General features: G+C 43.3%; 1 protein-coding gene across 2 annotated transcripts in view; it reads left to right on the forward strand.

Annotated features, from left to right (window-relative positions):
* Nucleotides 1-21,279, forward strand: part of PLBD1 (phospholipase B domain containing 1) — a 386,856-nt gene that overhangs the window by 251,442 nt on the left and 114,135 nt on the right. For both annotated transcript variants that reach the window (XM_078641128.1, XM_078641133.1), the window contains exon 7: nt 3,176-3,320. In XM_078641128.1, coding sequence (XP_078497254.1) covers nt 3,176-3,320 — 145 coding nt within the window. The remainder of the gene's footprint in view (nt 1-3,175; nt 3,321-21,279) is intronic.

Genomic DNA, 21,279 nt, shown 5'->3' on the forward strand with positions numbered 1-21,279 from the left:
TTGCCAAGGAGTAAAGGTGAGTAAGTCATTTTTGGGGGGTTGCGACCTTAGTGATGTACGTGAGTTCCTTCATTTCCGGCGGCTCTGCCATGTCTCCCCCCAGGAGTTCTAAGCATGCATGCCTCACTCTAAAGAAGTGGAATCTCGTCAGCAGGGACGGGTCCTCCTGGTCCATCCGTGCCAGTTCCCAAGTTTTCACCACCCCATCACTAAATAAGTCTCCTGCAGTCTCAATTCCTAGCTTCCGCATAGCGTCTAGCACCCCCTTTTCGCGCAGTGGGGACAGCCAGCGTGCCCAATCGATAGGCATGCTGGGGGTGTATAGTAGCGCACCGTTCTGCCTCTGCAGGAGGTTATTCCATGCATGTGTCGTAGCCGCTATTGAATCAAGGATTCCCGTGCGGCGATCGGCAGGTTCGAATATCATGTGTGGGAGGGATAGCGGGAGAGCAAAGAGGGTCTCCATCTTCAAGTGGGGAATGTCTTTATGTCCGTGTACCCAAGTGTGAAGGTGCGCCGCCTGTGCCACTCTGTAGTACAATTCTAGGTCTGGAGCTCCCAGTCCCCCCATGCTGTATGGCAATGTAAGGATCGACCACTTCGCCCACGGTTGTCTGCCCACCCAAGCAAGCCTAGTTAGCTCCTGCTGTAGTCTTTGAAAGAATGTTTTGGGGAGCACCATCGGGATGACTGCGAATAAGAAGAGGAATCTGGGGAGCACTACCATCTTCATGATAGCTATTCGCCCGATAAGGGAGAGTGGAAGCTTACACCATGCTGTTACGTCATCCTCCAGTTTACTAAAGGCCGTGCCGTATTTCGCTCTAAAGAGGATCTCGGGATCCGTATGGAGGTGAATCCCGAGGTATCTGATCGCGTCAGTGGTCCAGTTGAACGGGTACTCCATTGTCGTGGGTCGTGTCGCTGGGGTCAGGGGGAAGGCTAACGACTTCGACCAATTCACTTGGAGGCCTGACAGCGCGCCGAAACGAACCACCTCCCTCAGCACAGATGTCAAATTGTTTTCTGGGTCTCTGACGTAGAGCAGGGTGTCGTCTGCATACATTGAGACCACTATCTTGTAGTTAGGGAAGCAGATACCTTCATTGCCGTGATATTCCCGGAGGGCACAAGCTAATGGCTCTGCTACTAATGCGTATAGCAGGGGAGAGAGTGGGCACCCGTGTCGAGTGCCTCTGGTGATAGGGAATGGGTCTGTCACTAGGTCGTTAATCCGTAGTCTGGCGCGCGGTCCGTAGTACAATGCCCCTATCATTTGTAAAAATGGTTGACCAAGTCCGGGCGTTGCAGCACCTGTCTCATGAAAGGCCATTCCACTGAGTCAAAGGCCTTCTCCATGTCGAGGAATACTGCCAGCGCAGATCTGTCCTGTCGTGTGTGTTGAATAGTGCCTAATACAGTGCGGATATTGCATGTTAGGTTTCTGCTCAGGATGAAGCCTGCTTGCTCCGGGGCCACCAGCTGGGGGGCCAACAAGGCTAATCTAGTCGCCAGGACCTGAGCGTAGAGTTTGGCGTCCACATTGAGGAGGGACAGGGGACGATACGAGCTACATACATCACTCGGTTTCCCAGGTTTCAGGATAGTAACTAGCAGTGCCTCTCTCATCGAGTCTGGCATCTTGCCCTCTGTACACATTTCGTCAAACAGAGAGGACAGGTGTGGGATCAATTGCTCTGCAAAAGCTTTGTAAAAGCCTGCCCTGAGACCATCAGAGCCAGGCGCACTGCCAGACCTCATGCTCATTAGGGCTTCGGTGATTTCGTCCTTTTCTATCAGTTGCATTAGGAATTCCCTATCGGAGTCAGTCAGACAAGGGAGATCTATATGCCCTAGATAATCTTCGATGTCCTCGTCCATATCCCCTCCCTGAGCTGTGTAAAGAGCAGTATAATAGGCTTTAAATGCTTGAGCTATATCTACTGGATCAGTCAGGGAGTCCCCTATAGGTGATTGAACCTCAGTTATTATCTGGCGCTTCCTCCCTCCTCCAATGATCCTGGCTAAGAGTGTGCCGGGCCTGTCTCGCTCACCGTACATTCTAGCCGTAGCGTACTTCCCCATGTGTTTGACTTCCCTGTCTGCTTCGTCATGATACTCTTCGAGCAAGAGTTTAATTTCGTCGCTCAAGTCGCAGTCTGCACTGTCTCTCTGCCTTTTCTCCAGGGCACCCAGTTGTTTCTCAAGGGCCTCTAGTCGTGCACGGATCGCCTTCAGAACTCCCGAGTGTTTGGAGATCGTAACCCCCCGGATGTAAACTTTAAATGCCTCCCAAACAGTCTGGAAGCTGTCAACTGATCCTATATTGGTCTCAAAGAACAGATCAATGGCTGCGGCCAGCTCTCCCCTGAATATCGGGTCAAGTAATGAGTATGGTGGGAACCTCCACGTGAAAGGTGGGATACTGGAGAATGATCTGAAAGGGTTCTGGGAAGGACCTCACAACTCGTAATGATTGTGCTTGGTTATTGGACCCTCCACTTACATTTGAGAAGATTTCTTCAAGAAAATGTTATCCTTTTTTAAGCTCAACCTCTTTACATTCATGCAACAGTTGCTTGAGTGATACATGGTAGGCTGCGTTTTCATTCCTTGTGTACATGGCATTCACAAATCATTCATTACGTTAAGACCCTAATTACAAGTTGTAAGGTACTCAGGTGAATTTATCGTACAAAAAAAATGCACATAGGGCCCATTTTTCTAGGTATAAAACCACAGGGAATCCCATATACATGCGGTTTTATCACATAAAATTACCACCTGCTCTGGGCAGGAGGTAATGTGTATAGGGGTCAGTGCTTGGTGAAGTGTGGGGTGGAGAGTGGTAGAGTAAAGGGAAGGGATTTTTTTGTTTGTTTTGTTTTTTCGCAGGGGGAAGCATCACCCAGTCAGGGTAAAAAGTGGCACAAGACTTGGCTGTTGGTGCAACCAAAGTCTCATGAGATTCTTCTGACTGTGTTTTTCGGGTCATGTTCTTTCACAACTGGTAAATCCAATAATCGGGTAGAGTGATAATAACGAATGCAAGCATGTATGAATTTCATTCTGTTTGACTTGTAGTCCGGCCCAAAGACCTCTAAAAACATACATTTAATGCAATTGTATTTTATTCACTCATTGGCAACCGCAATTTGATTTCTTTTTCCTTAAGGTTCTTCCTGGGTATGAGAACATCTTGTTTGCTCACTCCAGCTGGTTCACCTATGCATCAACCCTCCGGGTGTACAAACACTGGGACTTCAAAATTACTGATCCCGAAACCAGCAGTGCAAAGATGTCATTTAGCAGCTACCCAGGTACACAGCCTGCCCAGACTCCTGCCATAAATGTTACTTCTACAGAACTGTTTCTCTTCTTCCACTGTTCTGTTTTGTGTGCAGTGATGAGCAAACATTTGAGATTACTAAAAATTCTACATAGGTCTCCATGTTATAATTCTAGTATGTCCTGCCTCCGGTGTGAGGTTTGATGGGATGCAAGGGTTTGCATTCAATGTTTGTTAGATGTAAGTCATCGGTTTTGCAGAGCACCTTTATGCCTGACAAGCTTATTGATGCTGTGAATTATGGGTGATGGGGACCAGGAAGAGCCGGCGAAAAACACTATAGTAAAGTGAAAAAAACCATACAAAATACAATCACAATTAGTCAAAGCAGGAGAATTAAACACTTATCTGAGGCTGCTGGAACAGCAAAGAAAGAGACGGACAGAGCTTCGACTGGGACTATTAAAGGACAGCCGCCGCTCTGATTGGAGGATCTGTTTGTTTTGTTTTTCCAAGGACTGATGGGAAATGTAGTTTACTGACATAAAGCAATGAAAAAAATGCCTAATCCTCGCATCCGGACCTGACAGAATTGGCAAATGGGGGTTAAATCCAATGATGCTGACAACTGGTGGTGTATAACAATGCAGTGTGCCAAAATGACGAGGCCTTGGTAAGCTGACGGTTGGTGCTCATGCAAGTGAGAATCTGTAAATAGGTGGCGTCAGGAGTGATGTAGAGTATCAGACAAGGCATGAATAGTCAGTTCCAGGGATGGCAGGTCCTGTTTGTAAGGAATGAGGGCTCTACTAAACGAGATCACAACTTCTACTAAGGAGTACCTCAGCTCTTTTGGAAGTTCTGACTGCGTACCTGCTGTCTGTCAGTGGTGCAAGGACAAGGGAGGAAATGAGGCATCCCACCAGTTTAACCTGAAGCGGCACTCCATGTGCAGGACAGTGTTTGCGCAAAGAAGAATGCCGAGGTGGGTGGTTTAGGGATGAGGGTTGTAGAATAATCCGGTTAGGTGTTGCAGGCATTGTGTACACCAGAGAAGGCAGATGCTCTCTAAGGTATTATGGCCTCACCACTTGATATCACTTTTGTACTATGTCGCGACAGTCAATGTGGTATCCTGACGACTACTAGCAAAAAATGTGACACAAGTGGTCAAGTACCATGTGGCTAAGACAGGAACAGAACAAGTGGCACAGGCTGTGTCTGATATACGTGTCACCGCAGTGTACAGAAAACCCATCAGCCCACCCAATGGCGGAGCATCATCATCTGGGATTTTTAAGAAAGAAAAACTGGTATCTCAACCAGGAGTCCCACTAGGTGTTATCGTGAGACATCCAAGGAAGGATCCGCCAGTGATGTGAAACAACCAAGAAATGAGATGCGGTGGTGCTGAAAAATTCTTAGTGAATTGCAGTGTTAGGAGTGATGTGAGAATACCGTGAAAACTAAAATTGACTATTAATGATGCCAAAATAGAACAAATTTATTAGAGGGTCATCATGATGTCAAGATTAAAAATAGTGTTGGGATAGTCTAAATAGATGGTAACTATCCAGTGATGTTTAGCTCGGTCGACATGTTTCAGCCAATCAAGGGCGGTAGTTAGCCCACTGGCTTTCTTCAGGACCAATAAAGAAACACTACTGCAATTGGGCAAAGAAAAATAAGTGAGTAAATAATCAGAGAAATCCTACCATTTTGTGGGATTCCAGTATCTGGAAGCTGAGTCTCTGGAATTAATTTGTTTCCTGCAAAAAAGATGTATATACATACAGACACATAAACACAAACACAGACACTTAGCCACTTGACATAACATATACAGAATCACATAGATCAATGCTGTAGCTATTGTGTACCATCAGCATGAATAATTGATATCCATATGGTATGCCAATTATAACTCGCCCAGATAAATCTTGGGACCGACCTCGCCTCTCCTGGCGCTCGCTCAGGCAATGAGGCCCGCTCTATTGATGTACAGAAAAAAAAGATAGCAAGAAAAAGAATATTATCCTGCCATTATGTTTTTGAAAACCATCATAAAACCTTGGTGACTACTTAAGACACTGATGGACAGTCTCTAAGAGACCTATTGATGTTGAGATTATACTGAATATTACCATTCCGCTCAATGGCCTAGATCATGTTGACTTGTGGAAAACTAATGTCATCACATGACCCAGTTGTTTAGAAAAACGCACTAATCTTATCCAGAGCAGTGATATCCTTTATGTATTTAACCTGCTGTTGCCAGCGAGGTCTCAAGGTAGGGGATACCAGTCTTGCCCGGGAGAAAGGGAGGTCCCGAGGAGCGCAGCATGCCCTAACCGAGATGCCGCTGTATCCTGATCTCTTCGCTCGGCAAGGGCAGCTTGCTGGAAAAGCGCTATCAGAACGAGATTTTCCTGTGCCACTTGTTCTGTTTCTGTCTTAGCCACATGGTACTTGACCACTTGTGTCCCATTTTTGCTAGTATATTAAGATTGGGGGACAGGACACTAGCAGGTCGGTAATCTCATACCCCTTGGGCCCTCTATTAAAATTTGTTGTTTATTATATTATCCTGACGACTACGCCAGGGTGGCAATTCAAGTCATCCCCTTGCCACAAGTAGTTGAAGTACAAAGTGACAACAGGCAGTTGTAGATTGAAGATACTTTAATCACAGAAGATCCCAGCCATCTATCAGCAGGGCTCCTTCCAACTGCAGGTACATTCAAGTAATCACATTCTGACACCAGAGAAACCCACAGCATGTGACATCATAGTGACCCCCCCCCCCTGCCCCAGCTGTGCCTGCTCAGGACACAGCTGTGATTACCAGAGAATCATACTTATGAGGAATACCACAAAAGTCTTGTTGAGCCCTGCAGCCTGGTAGACTTACACCAGCGATCTGAGGTGCCACTGGTGTGAGGCAGGAAGACAATCAGGCCAACCACATAGGAATGGTCCTGGAGTGGCACTTCATGCATCAATTGTAGTGGTCTAGTTCTAGAAGTACAGCTCAAATAGCACTTGGTGCCAGAGTGTACCTGAGATGCCCTGAGCACCATACATGCTGCTGGCACTCCATGTCCTGTGCTGAGACCTTGCTGCTCTTTTCAGCCTCACCACAGTGCTGCACACACCATCGCATAACTCCTTCCTCAGGATCTAGTGCTGTGATTGGGGGTGGTCTTCTTGCCAATGTGGAGTTAGCAAATAACATGCAAAATCATCATTAACAGTGTTTATACCACAAACACTGAATGGTTGTCCAGGGGTTGATGTAGAAATGACAGACACTGGCTACAAGGCCAATGGGTATTAAAATATTTAAAGTGTGTTGTACTGTGCTGTGATTGACACCCTAGCAAAAAAGTCATGTTACCTGATCCATGACATGCTATAAAAGGTGCAGCATCTCCCCTCAGATTGCTTCTAGAGGCCCCTCTCGAAAGGTTCACCTAACCTGTCTCATACCATAGTTTTGCTTTGCCTCAATATCTATTGTCTTTGTCAAGTGACGTGGGTATTTTCTGATGACAATGGCTATGTTCTTTGGTGCATTTAGGCCTGTTCTCTGGAATACATATATTCTGGAGCACATAGATGGGCATATTCTTCAGGACTTTTCTATGCTGTCATAGAGAAATGGATTATGCTTGGGCGCTAGGAAGGCACTGTGCCTTCACCAGTGAAGGCAAGACGTCCTATTCTTTCCTTCTGAAGAGAACTTTATACAAAAGTAAACTTCGGAAATATTGTCCCAGGTAGTGAGTGCTTGAAGAAACCATGCAGCAGAAGAAAAGGAGAAAAATAACATAAGTGAATTACAAAAGGATAGGGGGCACACACATAGTGATGCAGAGAAAATTGGAAATATTGTTGATGTGCAGTAAATGGTTAAAAATGGGCAGATACGTTTGAGTGACTGTCCTTGATTTGCCGTAGCTCTGCTGGCTTCATGGTGATATGCTGGCATCCAAATAAATTAGAAGGTATGTTCCACTCATGACTAGATAGTCCTGCCTGTGGACGTTCCCTTGTCAATTTGTTTTCAACTCTTCGGAGCTGATATTTCAAGCTAAATTCTTTTCACAGCTAAATAGAAAATTAAGGATGAATCCTTGTATCGTTTCTGGTGTTTATAATCCACTGTATCATTGATTAGACAACAAAAATAGACCTAGAAATGACCCTAAAAGTTTCCTTTCAACAATTTAGTACATTAATTAATTAAAGGTTCTTTGTGTGTGGAATTCTTTGAATGTCATTTCGTTCTAGTGTGGAAGCAATCTCCCTAAAAAGGTTATCCAGTATTGGATCTTTCATAGATTCACATGCTTGAGTCATTCCCCGTTGTCAAAGTGGGAGTCTCACCGTACCATAGTAAAGCAGTATGTATAACTATAATAGGCAATAATGGCACTAGGCCATCTGTTTTTATAGCCTACCTATGTCCTTTTTTTTAAAAAAAAGGACCGTATCTGAACTATGACCAATTGGGTGCGAGCACCCTCTAGAACTATCCCAAGAGAGGCTGAGTCCCTCAGATTTTCACTCCACGTCCCATGTTAAGGGAGTCTTCCGGAGCTCTTCTCAGTTTTCTTCAAGAAAGATATTGAAAGCTTTTTCTACTACTACAATGCCTGACAGAAAAGGCCTTTTTTGTCCCTGCAAGACCTAATGGAAGAGGAAAAGGGTACATGTGGATGACGCACATAAAGACCGCCTTTCTTGCTTCTCCCCTCAGCACAAGGTAAAAGAGTATGAGATTTGTCGCACTTTCCCCCTCAAAAACATTGAAGGACAGGGAGGGGAGGCTGCTCTTGTGGCTTCCAAAGCCAAAACTCCGAGAACATCTTCTGAAGAAGACAGTGATACCATTTCTAGGTCTCACACAAGATCTAGGTCCCATTAAGGGACTTCTGAGGAGAACAGAAAATCCATTAAGACTTCCCATCAGGCAAAGGAGAAGAACAATCAATTCTCCTCGGACAGCCTTATCTGCGCCTTCTAACAGGGATAGAGATCCCTCTCATGCCTCCTCCTCAGACCTGATGACGAGTAAATCCTCTGTCAAGGCCCCATCGACAGCAACATCGTTGATGGTGACTGTTAACAACTGTCTCATAGTCACATTTACGGCTAAAATGATAACAGCCTCCATAGACACACCGATCTCGTCGCCGAAAATTGCAGCATCATTAAGGGGTTAACGGTGACCCTGTTCACACTACCACCGTCGACAATGGCACGGTCATGATGACTCCGTCGACAACATTCCCATTGCCTACGATTCCGTTTACAAGGGGCGCAACATCAGCAAAGATATCAAGACAGGTTCCTTACATTGCTCTGACGATGACACCATCGTTGAGGTTCAAGATTACAAAGTTAACCTCATTACGTCCTAAGGTTACTTCGCCCAGCAAAGTGTCACCTCTGCCTCCAAGCCATTTACCGGACTAGAAGAGCCCACCTATGACGGCCCTTTCGGATCAGCTCACAACCCTTCAGAGCAGGATGACATACAAGTGCCTAGATCCTAGGTTCAGGATCCTCAGGATATTCTCACTGACTACGGGAAGCCTTTTACACAACCTCCTGAGGAGCAACCAGTGGCACCACCACAACCTGTATCTCCTATTATTCCAGCACCTATCTCTCCGCCCGCTACTCCAGTAAGACGCCTGCTTCCCATATAGTAGCACCCCCAGGGGCTGATCCATCGCCATCTGATGACAACCGAGAGGAAGGAGAGACCTGGGCCTCAGCCCCCACTAGATGACTGGCTTGGCTACGTTATATTCACACCGTCCCCATCTCCTCAACAGCCTGTCGATTTACCTCCAGAGGAGAGCAGATGATTTCATAACCTTATGAAAAGAGTGGCAACCAGGTTTACCTTGCTATATCAGTTAAGCAGTCCGACTGTTTCCTTTATGATTTCAAGGAACAAACAAGAAAGTCAGCCTGGGCTATACCCATCACAGGCTCCATCTGTCAAGAGGGTGTCAAGATAACGAAGAAGCCTGCCACAGTGGCAGCTGTCCTGCCTTGTATTGACGAGAAGTACAGGAGCCCAGAGGATTTGCATGCCTGTCAGGACACAACCAAACCCAATTCTGTAATTTCTCAAGTGGCACAGCGTAGATCCAAAAACCTGTCCTCTCCTATATCTGCGCCGTCCGTCAAAGAAGAACGTATTTTAGACAACATAGACAAGTGGTTTTCCACCATGTCTGCCATCACAATTTGTGTGGCCAGCTCCCTGGCTATTCTGGGCAGCTATGACTGGCAGATATGGTCAGATGTCAGTTCCCTCATTGTCCTCATCTCAGAAGACAAAAGATCTGAAGCCAAAAGGATCTTGCAGGAGGCCAAGTGCACCTCCTCTGAGATTATAGATTGCGCCATGGACATCGCCTCCACAGGCTTCTATTAACTGACAGGCACAGCTGTTTTAAGGTGCCAGGGAGGGCTTAAAGCGACTTCTTATAGGCCCGAATTCCAATCTAAGATACTTAACATTAAATATGATGGGGAAACACTGTTTGACAAGCACATTCATGACGCTCTTCTTGCCATTAAGACAGATACTGACACCGCAAAATCCCTTGACATCCTCCACTACAGGAAGTTGCCCTTCCTGGGGGTGCGTGGACGAGGTTTCTCAACCTACAGAGGTGGCTACCATTGCTCCCAGCAATACCAGTTCTACCAGCCCCAATACATGTCTGTGTACCAACAGCAAAGATACTGGCAACCATCCACAGCAGGTTTCTCCAAGCAAGGCCCCCGCAGAAAGCTGTGTAACCACAACATAGAAGAGTGACTGTGTACTCGGATTGTTGTAAACAAAAAGAAAGCCACCAACTTTGAGCCGGGCACAGGTCGCAAACAGTGACCTCATCCATGTACAAGCTACACCTCCTTCTCAACTTGTAGGTGCGAATATCTCCATCATTGGAAAAACATCACCTGAGACTTATGTTGGGCCTATTCACCTATGGCCATACCCTGGAGTTTACAGAAAGACCGCCAAAAACTCCTCAAAGGTGAGCACCCCTTCATCTTCACCTGTTAAGAAAGGAGGCACTCATAATGCTTCCGGTTGCTCAAAAGGGAAGAGGATTCTACTCCTGTTTTGTTTCATACGCAAATGATCTGGGGAATGGAGACCCATCCTAGATCTCAGGGAGCTAGAAAATTTCCTTTGCAAGCAATCTTTTTGGTTGATTGCTTTCTCCGTCTTCCTTCACCTCCTGAACAGTTGATACTTTGACATCTCTAGACCTAGAAGGACTATACTTCCTTTTTTTTGTTTAAGAAATTTTTATTCAGTTTTTAAAAGTACAGAAAACAATGCCATACAGTAATAATAATACATGAAATAAGGTAAACCAAGAGGCATATGAGAATAAAAAAACAGAATAACCTAGAGGATGACGAGAGAGGGAAAGAAGCAAAAGAAATAGAAAAGAGAAAGAGAAGAAAGGAGAAAAGGGATGGGGAGGAAGAGGACGAGAAAGGAGGAGAGAGGGAGAATCCAAAAGAGGGAGGAATATATGCTGAAAAATAGAAAGAAATTACGAAAGTAAAGGGGAAGGTGAAGAAGAAAGGAAGTTAACAAAGGGGAGCCATAGGAGATCAGACTTAATTTTTAACAATACAGAGGAAGAAGATGCAACAGCAATCCTATGCTCATCACAGATGAAATTCCACCAAGTAGTAACAGAGAGTTTGGAATTATCTTTCCAACAGGACAGAATCACTTTGAAAGCGATAGCAAGAAAAAGATCAAATAGTTTAGCATTAGAAGAGGGAACAGCAATCTCGTCTGATCAAGAACCTAAAAATACATTCACTAAAGATATTGTTGCAGAGCAGTGAAACATTTGCATGCATATATTCCAAATAGATTTCCAAAAGGATAAAACTGAGGTGCACTCATACAATTGATGCTTAAGAGTACCTGTTGCGGAAGAACAAGACCAGCATGAGGAGGATGAGGAGGGCGAAAACTTGGAAATACTTACAGGCGTAAGGACAGCCCTATGATAAATGAAAAAAAGGGATTGCGTAGTACGAGCAGCAAGAGAAACCTTAAACAATTTGGACCATAAACGATCCCAAACATCAACTGGTAACACAACATTTAAATCAATTTCCCAAGCATCTTCAATAGCTTTTTTGGGACGATCAATACCATTTGCCATTAATATTTTATAAACAAAGGCAGCTTTGGGTATATGTAGCGAAAATAAAGAGTAAAGAGGAGATAAGGAGATAAGGAAGAAAAAGAAGGCAGAGCATTAGGTGGTAGAAGAGATGACAAATGAGATTGTAGGGCATGAGTTATGTTCATATACTCTTGTAGGCAGGAGGCTGGCAATTGGTAAACATTTTGTAAGTCATGCAAAGGGATAATAGAATCATTTGCAAAGAATTGATACACAAACGAAATCCCCTTCTCCTTCCAGTATTTGTAATAAAAAGACTTGCCATTGTATTTTAGAAACTTATTATACCACACAATTGATGCGAAAAAACATTGTAGGGGAGATAAACCTTTGGAGAATGTGTCATGTAATAACGATTGGGAGTATTTAATAACCGGGTGTTTGGACAAAAATGTACGGTATACAACCGTTACCATGCATCTTTTACCACGAAGTACTGTTACAACGAAACCATTACAACGCATTACACTACAACGCAGCAACTATTACAACGCATACCATTACAACGTAAGTATAGGTAAGTTTTTCTTTTTTTTAAAACATTTATTAGGGGTATTGGGTTTGGTTTTTGGGGTACAGGGGTATTTTTAGGTTTCAGGGTTGGGTTTGGGTTTTGGGGTACAGGGGTATTTTTAGGTTTCAGGGTTGGGTTTGGGTTTTGGGGTATAGGGGTATTTTTAGGTTTCAGGGCTGGGTTTGGGTTTTGGGGTACACGGGTATTTTTAGGTTTCAGGGTTGGGTTTGTGTTTTGGGATACAGGGGTATTTTTAGGTTTAAGGGTTGGGTTTGGGTTTTGGGCAACAGGGGTATTTTTAGGTTTCAGGTTTGGGTTTTGGGATACAGTGGTATTTTTACGTTTCAGGGCTGGGTTTGGGTTTTGGGGTACAGAGGTATTTTTAGGTTTCAGGGTTGGGTTTGGATTTTGGGGTACAGGCGTATTTTTAGGTTTCAGGGTTGGGTTTGGGTTTTGGGGTACAGGGGTATTTTTAGGTTTCAGGGTTGGTTTGGGGTTTTGGGGTACAGGGGTATTTTTAGGTTTCAGGGCTGGGTTTGTGTTTTGGGATACAGGGGTATTTTTAGGTTTCAAGGCTGGGTTAGAGTTTTGGGGTACAGGGGTATTTTTAGGTTTCAGGGTTGAGTTTGGGTTTGGGGTACAGGGGTATTTTTAGGTTTCAGGGATGGGTTTGGGTTTTGGGATACAGGGGTATTTTTAGGTTTCAGGGCTGGATTTGGGTTTTGGGGTACAGGGGTATTTTTAGGTTTTAGGGATGGGTTTGGGTTTTGGGGTACAGGGGTATTTTTAACATATATATTTACAAATTAATAAATAAAAATTAATATAATTATTTAAAATATTTAATATTAAAATAATAACTTATTAATTCAAAAAAAATATTACTAATAATTATATTATTTTAACATATTATTTACTTACCTATACTTACGTTGTAATGGTATGCGTTGTAATAGTACCTGCGTTGTAGTGTATTGCGTTGTAAAGGTATTCGTGGTAAAGGGTCATGCGTTGTAAAAATTGCGTGGTAATGGTCTGCGTGCTAAAAGTATGCGTGCTAACATCATATATCCAACATGTACAGTTAGACATATAGACAATATGTGGAAAGGAAAAATCTTGTAACAATGAGCGTTCCAAGACAACCCATCTAGGAGTTGGGAGGACTGAAAAATCATAAGCTAAAGAAAAGGATTGTTTAATCACAAAAGCAGAGTGGTACAACTTAAAATTAGGAAAACGGACCCCCCCTTCATTCTTGGGGCAGATGAGTTTCGCCAATGCAATGCGAGGGTGTTTGTCGTTCCACAAAAATTTAGAGCACAGGGAGTTTAAGCGAGCAAAATAATAGTTAGGTATTTTTATAGGAAGCATAGAGACAGTGTATAGAACGTGGGGCGTAATCATCATTTTAATAGTATCTAGTCTCCCCCACCATGACAGGAATAATGGGGACCATAGTTGAAGAAGGGAGTGGAGTTTCTTGAGAAGTGAGTCAAACGTAAACTTAAGTGTATCAACTAGGGAGGAGGAGAACTAGATACCGAGGTATTTTATTTTGGAAGGACACCAGGTAAAATCTGTTGAGTCAAACATGTATTGGTAACAAACAGCATTTAAAGGCAAGACTTCAGTTTTAGATAAATTAAGTTTATAACCTGAAATTGAGGAATATAAACTAACTTCATCCATGAAATGTGGGAGGGAAGTAACCGGGTTAGCCATATAGACAAGTATGTCATCTGCATACGCAGAGATTTTTGTTTCAATAGATGCCAGTGTAAAACCATTAATATTGGAGTTGTGACGGATGCGTTCTAAAAAAGGCTCAAGACCATAAAATTAATAACAAAGGAGAAAGAGGACAACCTTGTCTTGTACCCCTGGAAAGGGGAAAAAAGCTAGAAAAGTGGTTATTGACAAAAATAGTGGCACGGGGAGAGGAATACAGGAGTTTGACCAAGGAAATGAAAGAGGGGCCAAAACCAAACCATTGCAAAGTACGGAACATAAATTGCCAATTGATGCAATTGAATGCTTTCTCAGCATCTAGTGACAGGGCAGCTAGGGGAAATTTAAAGGCTTTACTGTGAGAAATTATGTTGGAAAACACACGAGCATTGTCAGAGGCTAACCTACCTTTGACAAAGCCAACCTGATCAGTTTTAATCAGGAGTGGGATGAGGGAGTCTAGACGGGAAGCGAGAATTTTGGAAAAATTTTTACAATCCTAATTAATCAGGGAAATCGGGCGAAAGTTCTTACAAAGGGAATGGTCCTTATCTGGTTTGGGAATGATAATTATGAGGGCATCTAGAAAGGATCCCGAAGCTCTGGCAGAGGAAATAATGGAGTTAAAAAGTTGTAGCAATTGAGGTACAAATATGGCATGAAACGTAGAATAAAACTCAATAGGTAAACCATCAGGTCCCGGTGCCTTAGATTTTTTGAGTGAATTGATGGCCTGGAGAATTTCCTGGAGGGAGATATCAGTCTCTAACTGAGCAAATTCTACTGGAAGTGAGGGTGGGGAAGGGAGACCATCAAAGAAAGTCGTTAAATTAGGGTCAGACAGGTGGGTGTCATCAGTGTAGAGAGAACAATAATAATCATGAAAAATTTCCGCAATATCCTTGTCAGAGGAAACTAATTTGTTTGTACGTTCATTAAGAATTGGACCAATTGTTTTGCGTTCAGATTTGATTTTAAGATAATTAGCTAGCATTTTGCCCGCTTTGTTCTGGCCTCCATGGTATTTAGATTTGATTTTTAGGAGGGTGTTACAGGCTTCCACTGTAACAATTTTGTTTAAGTCAGATTTTGCCTTAATTAAATTGTGAAGGGCATCATTAGATTTAGAAGAAAAATAAGAGTGTTCAAGTACTTTAATACTTTTAAGTTGGCCCTCATATTTACTTCTATTAGCTTTCTTCTTCTTGGCTATATACGAGATTGTGAAAGCTCGAAAGGCAGCTTTGAAGGCATCCCAATTATTAGGAACAGAAGTATCAGAAGGGACATCAAGGGTAAAGAATTCATTAGTGAACGCCGTAGCTTCTTTAACAAAAGAAGTATCAGACAACAGGTATGTATTAAATTTCCAACGACTAAAACTGGAGGACGCTAGGGTAAGGTCAAGGGCTGCATAAAATAAAAATAGAACCTATATCTGACTTTTGAAGGGAGGGAAGGAGGGCCTTACTAACCAAAATGTAGTCTATACGTGAGCGAGTATGATGAACATTGGAAAAAAAGGTATATTCCAGAGAATCAGGGTTACAAGTCTTCCATACATCATAGAGAGGGCGTGAGGCAATGGCAGATTGGAAACATTTATGAGACTTAGCCGGTTGAAATTTATGTGAGGAAAGTCTGTCAGAAAATGGGTCTAACCACTGATTAAGATCACCAGGTAGGACAATATTCGGGCAATCAATATTCGAGATAAGAATTTTAATGTCATTCCAAAATTTAGGATCTGATCGAACCGGCCCATATATATTTAAAAAGACCAAAGTCTGATTTTGGATCACAACCTTTGCCATTACCCATCGCCCCTCATCATCATTCTGAGACGATAGAATTTGGACCGATAGACCTCTGTGAAACAAAATCGCAACACCCCCTTTTTTGTTGACAGCAGGAGAGAATAGCACTTGACCCACCCAATGCCTTTTCAATTTAGAGGATTCAATATCAGAACAATGAGTCTCTTGTAAAAAAACAACTTGAGAATTAAGTTTGGATAAATGTGATAATACCTTTTGACGCTTGACAGGGTGACCAAGACCACGAACATTCCACCTCACAAAATTACACGTCGGGAGGTGAGGATGGGAGAAGCAGCTAGGGAAAGACACATGGCTGGAGATTCTCTAAATAAAATGAGACAATGACAAAAAAGGAAATAAATGAAACATTGGAACAAAACAATCAGTACACATAGGAAAGGAAGGAGAAAAACACCCGAAATAACACTATATAAGAATAAGGACCAGAAAAATCGACAAAGAGGAAGGAAGTATTGACCTAGAAGAAAGAAAGATAAGAGTGCACAAGTCAATAAGGGAAAAGTAAGAAGGAGGGAAGAAGTAAAAAAAAGAAGAAAAAGGGGGGAAACAACAGGAGAGAAAGAAGAACACAGATCAAGGCAAAGAAGCCAGGTCTGCAAGGAGAGAGAAAACCACAACAGCATCGGGGGTGGGAAACACCGATGAGGACGAGGACTCCAACGAGCCATGGAAGAGCAAGAACGGGCAAAGATAAGGAGAAATCAAGAGACCTCAAAAGAGGGGGACAAAACAGAAAAAGAAACATGACAAATCTAGAGCAATGAGCAAAAACAGAGCAATGGCACGCAAGTATACAGCAAATCAGCCATTGGTGTCCATATCAGGAGTAGAAGCAGACTGAAGATATGCATGGAGCTTCTGGGGGTCGTCGAAGGATCGAGTTTGACCATTGTGTGTGATCTTGCACAAACACGGATGAAGGATACCATATTTAATATTGAGCAGTCTCATTTGTGGGCGTAGATTCAAAAATTCCTTTCGTCGAGCATTAGTCACGTTGGAAAGATCCTGTGAAATAAAAATAGGATGGCCTGACCATAAGAGACGACGTTTGAGTCTGGCAGATTTAAGGACAGCCATTAGTTCAGTGAATTCCAGGAATAAAATAATAATGCCACGAGGTTTAGTTGAATTGGAGTTAAGACGGCCCAAACGGTGAGCACGCTGGATATTTAGAGGATTAGACGCAGGTTGGAGGTCCAACAGTTCATACAGAAATTTACGAACAAATGACACTACATCTGACCCCTCAATATTCTCCGGAACTCAATATAAGCGTAGGTTATTACGTCTGTTACGATTTTCAAGGTCCTCAGTATGGAGTTTGAGCAATTGAATCTCCTTTTCCAGTTGGGGTATTTTTGTCGAGATATCCTGAATATCACTGACGCGTTGTTCCAGGTTCAGAACTTTACCCTCCATAGTGACCCACCTCTCCTCAATTTGCTTAAGCTTCTCATTAGTGGTAGACATGAATGGTTGTAAACCACGAACCTCTTCTAGTATGGAGTCCAGAACAGGATTTGGAGAGGTATGAATCGGGGAGGGTGGGTCGTTTTTGAGTCTTTTAGGCTTGGTACCTGTGAGGGATGACTTCGTGGAATTGGCGTCGTGTGACATAGTGATACGCAAAGAGGTCATCCAAGGCAAGGAGAAAAATGACCACTAAGAGGAGCAACGTGACTAAGTCAAACAGTGTAGAGAGAAAAACGTAGGAGTGGATAATAAGAGGGTACAACAGGAAAAAAGCGCACGGCAACGTAATACCAGCAGCTCACACCCTGCTAAAAGACCAAACTGTGAGGTAAAAAATGGTCACAGACGACTCCCACGTGGCAAAATACTCAATGGCAGTAGAAATGTCATGTAAATAAGATCAAGTAAGGCCAAAACTGCAGGGCAGGAATATCCAGGTGGAGAAATGCAGTCATGAACGCATGTGGCACAGAAAAAAATACACGGATAAACCAGAGTCTTAAAATGGCCGCCGTAGATTCAAAAATAATGAAACTGAGGGAACATGTCGGGAAACAGCAAGCGGAACTTCATGCAGGTGCCACATTATAAAAATGAAGAAATATTGAGAAGCTGTACATTACAGGAGTGCTGGATGGTACTCGCGCCGGCAGCTGCAGAGGACTGGAGAGCTGGTGTGGAGACGCAGGTACGGCAGCTCAAAATGGCGCCCGTTCGCGACGATGCTGAAGGAGCAGCGCCGACAGCTGTAACTTCTAAGAACCGGCACCAAAGTCATGCAGAGAGTAAACAGTGGACGGAGCCCATGTTCCGCCACTGATATCCCGATGTTCCGACATAAATTAGGGCATTTGAGGCATTTAAAGCGGGAACGCTGCCTGTAGCTCTGCGGAGCTCACGGAGGATCCGTCCCGTCCCGTCGGCGCGTAAGCCACGCCCCCGACTATACTTCCTTATCGCCATTCATTCCAAACACTGCACATTTCTCTGCTCCACTGTAGCGGGTACCCATTACCAATTCGGAGTCCTCCCATTTAGCCTCATGTCAGCCCCTCGCATATTCACCAAGTATTTGGCCCCGGTAGCAGCTGCTCTCAGGAAACAAGGTAATCCGGTATTCTCCTACCTAGACAACGGGCTGCTAAATGCTTCAAGGCAAACTGTCAGAGCTACGTAAGCATGCCTGTCACTGTTTCTAAAGCTTGGTCTCACTATAAATCAATGAAAATCCTCAACTACTCCCAGTCAGACAATGGAGTTTCTTGGAGCTGACCTGAATGCAACTCAGAATATAGCCTTCCTCTCCAAGGAAACTACCAGACTTGGCTCACACAATCTCAAGAGAAAAGTATGTTTCAGTGAGGCTGTTCAACTAGCTCCTGGGCATGAATTCTTCCGCAATCACCTAATTCCGCTGGCACGCGTCAAGATGAGACCATTGCAGAAATAACTTTGCTCTAGTGGATTCAATCAGAAGGATCCATTGAGGATTTGATCATCATAACACCTAAGATTATAGACCCGCTAGCGTGGTGGTCTCACAGATCTCCAGAGGACACAAGGTCTCACATTTCTGCAATTGGTACCAGATTTTGTAGCCAACACAAATGCTTTTCACTAGAAGTTTGGGGAGGCCACTTGAAGGACCTACAGATTCAAGGAAAGAAGTTGAAAATGTGTGCACATCAACAGCCTGGCGGCTTTTCTTCCAAGGATAGCAGGATCCTCAGTGCTGGTCCGTACAGACAATATGACCAGCATGTATTATTTCAACTAGCAAGGGGGTACCAAATCTCTCGACTGTCTTACGAAGTCCAAGAGCTTTGGAGTTTGCTCACGGCCCACAAGATATCCCTGTAGTCCGAACACGGGTCCGGAGTACACAACACCCTAGCGGACACTCGCAGCATTACTCAATATCTTCTTGCTGTGGAGGAAACCAGCACTGGATCTGTTTGCGACAAACCACAACACCAAATGCCAATTTTGCACCAGTTGATATTCCCCTCCCATAGTCATGGGGGAATGGGCTTACGATGGTCCTGAATTTATGCATATGCTTCCCCCCCTTCCCACTAATTCCCAAGGTTCTCAACAAAATGAAAGCAGAACACTGTTGCCTCATTTTGATCTCTCTCAAGTGGCCCAGGCAGCACAGGTTTATGGAGCTCATCCTCCCTCCTGTCAGAGACCTGTCCAGTACGCCTTCCAACAACATTAACGCTCCTGACTGTGAACCTAGGCCAGATATTACATTCAGAGCTAGCCTCTCTGCACTTGCACCCGTGGCTCCTGAGTTCTGTGAGTTCAGAGACTTAAAGATCACTCAAGAATGCAGAGACATCATATTCAAAGCAAGAGCTGAAGGTACAAATACATTTTCTCATGTGGAAAGTAGCTCTGTTACTCGCTATGAGAAGGGTTAGCGAGATACAGGCCTTCACGACACAAGAACCTTTTCTATGTTGAACAGAAGAGTTCGTACTTCTCAGAATAAACCCAAAATTAATTACAAAGGTTCTGTCTCAATTTCATCTCAATGAGCCTATCATACTTCAAACTTTTCTCCCCCAGTCCAGATACACCGGCTGAAAGGGCTCTCCACACATTGGACATTAAACGGTGTCTCAGGTTTTACCTCAACCGAACTAAGCATGTTCGCAAAACGTATCAGCTGCTAGTCTCTTATGTATAAGCCCATCAAGTAACTGCAGTAAGGAAAGCTACACTAGCATGATGGATTTCGGCAACAATTCAGTTTAGTCACTTAAAAGTGGGCAAATTCCTAACGACGAAAGCTAAAGCGCATTCTGCAAGAGCAATGTCCGCTTCAGCTGCTCTGTTTGCAGGCATTCCGCTGGAGAAGGTACGCTGTGCTGCAACTTGGAAGAGCACCCCTATGTTTACGCAGCACTACTGACTAGAATCGACATAGTGTGTTTGTTATGATCAAGGGAACCCGCAAGGTAGGAAAGACCCTGGGTATCACCTAGTTATAACAAACTATAGGTCCGTCAAACAATTATAAGTCAAAGAGCAATGAATATAGACCAGTACTGTATTGAGTTAAGATGTCCAGCCTCCTCAATTTGAATTGGCAAAAAGCTCTTTTGTTTTGCCTGACAAAATGTGTGTTTATTTGTGATTGTCATTATGTCTTGTTCTTGAAGGATACAGGACTGTGTCCCACTCAATTAAGTTCTGATTTATCGCAAACAATCGCTTTTGAAATTATTAAATCCAAATGTCCGGCTGGACATCTTAACTCAATATAGTACTGATTTTGGTCTATATTCATTGCTCTTTGACTTATAATTGTTTGACGGACCTATTGTTTTTCATAACTAGAATCGACACAGCTGTAGGCCAGGCCATGTTATGCCATCTATTCCAATAAAGTGATCCTCTTTAAATAGAGGTCTTTATGCATATTAAATTCAAATGCTTTTCAGATTGATATATATAAATTTGCTACTTGACTGTTCTATTAACATTTATCTTGCTAAATATTATAGATCTGCTTCCAATCTCAATATAGGTCTATGGTATATATTATTGCTTTGTAACCCACCATCCTCTAAGGGTACTTAAACTACCTAAAATACTGTGCTATTCTGATTCAGGCATGCGAATCAATAAAAGATACAATACTGGATAAGAAAATAAGTTACTTACCTGTAACTGCATTTATACAGTATTGGTATGTTTCATAGATTCACATGTGACCCACCCTCCTCCCAGGAGGCTCCCTTTAGGACTAGGGATGTTATTCTCACTTGTGCTTGAAAATTTGAGGGACTCTGCCTCTCTTGGGAGAGTTTTTAGAGGGTTCTAGCACCTGATTGGTCATAGTTCAAGTTTGGTCCTTATTTGAAAAGGACATAGATAGACTATTAAACTGATGGCTTGAGGCCATTATAGCCAATGATAGTTATATATACTGCTTTACTATGGTACACTAGGATTCCCACTTCAACAATGGGGAATGATTCAAGCATGTGAATCTATGAAAGATACCAATACTGAAAACCTGCAGTTAGAGGTAAGTAACTTATTTTCTTTTTGGCCTAGCTGAATGATGGCTACTGAAGTTATATGTTTTTTTTGTTTTTGTTTTTAAATAAAGAAGTTTAATCTGATGAGAGGCTGCACTTGCATCTGGATTTATTTGCA

The sequence above is a fragment of the Lissotriton helveticus genome, chromosome 1_1 (assembly GCF_964261635.1).
Source record: "Lissotriton helveticus chromosome 1_1, aLisHel1.1, whole genome shotgun sequence".
NCBI classification, from domain to species: Eukaryota; Metazoa; Chordata; class Amphibia; order Caudata; family Salamandridae; genus Lissotriton; species Lissotriton helveticus.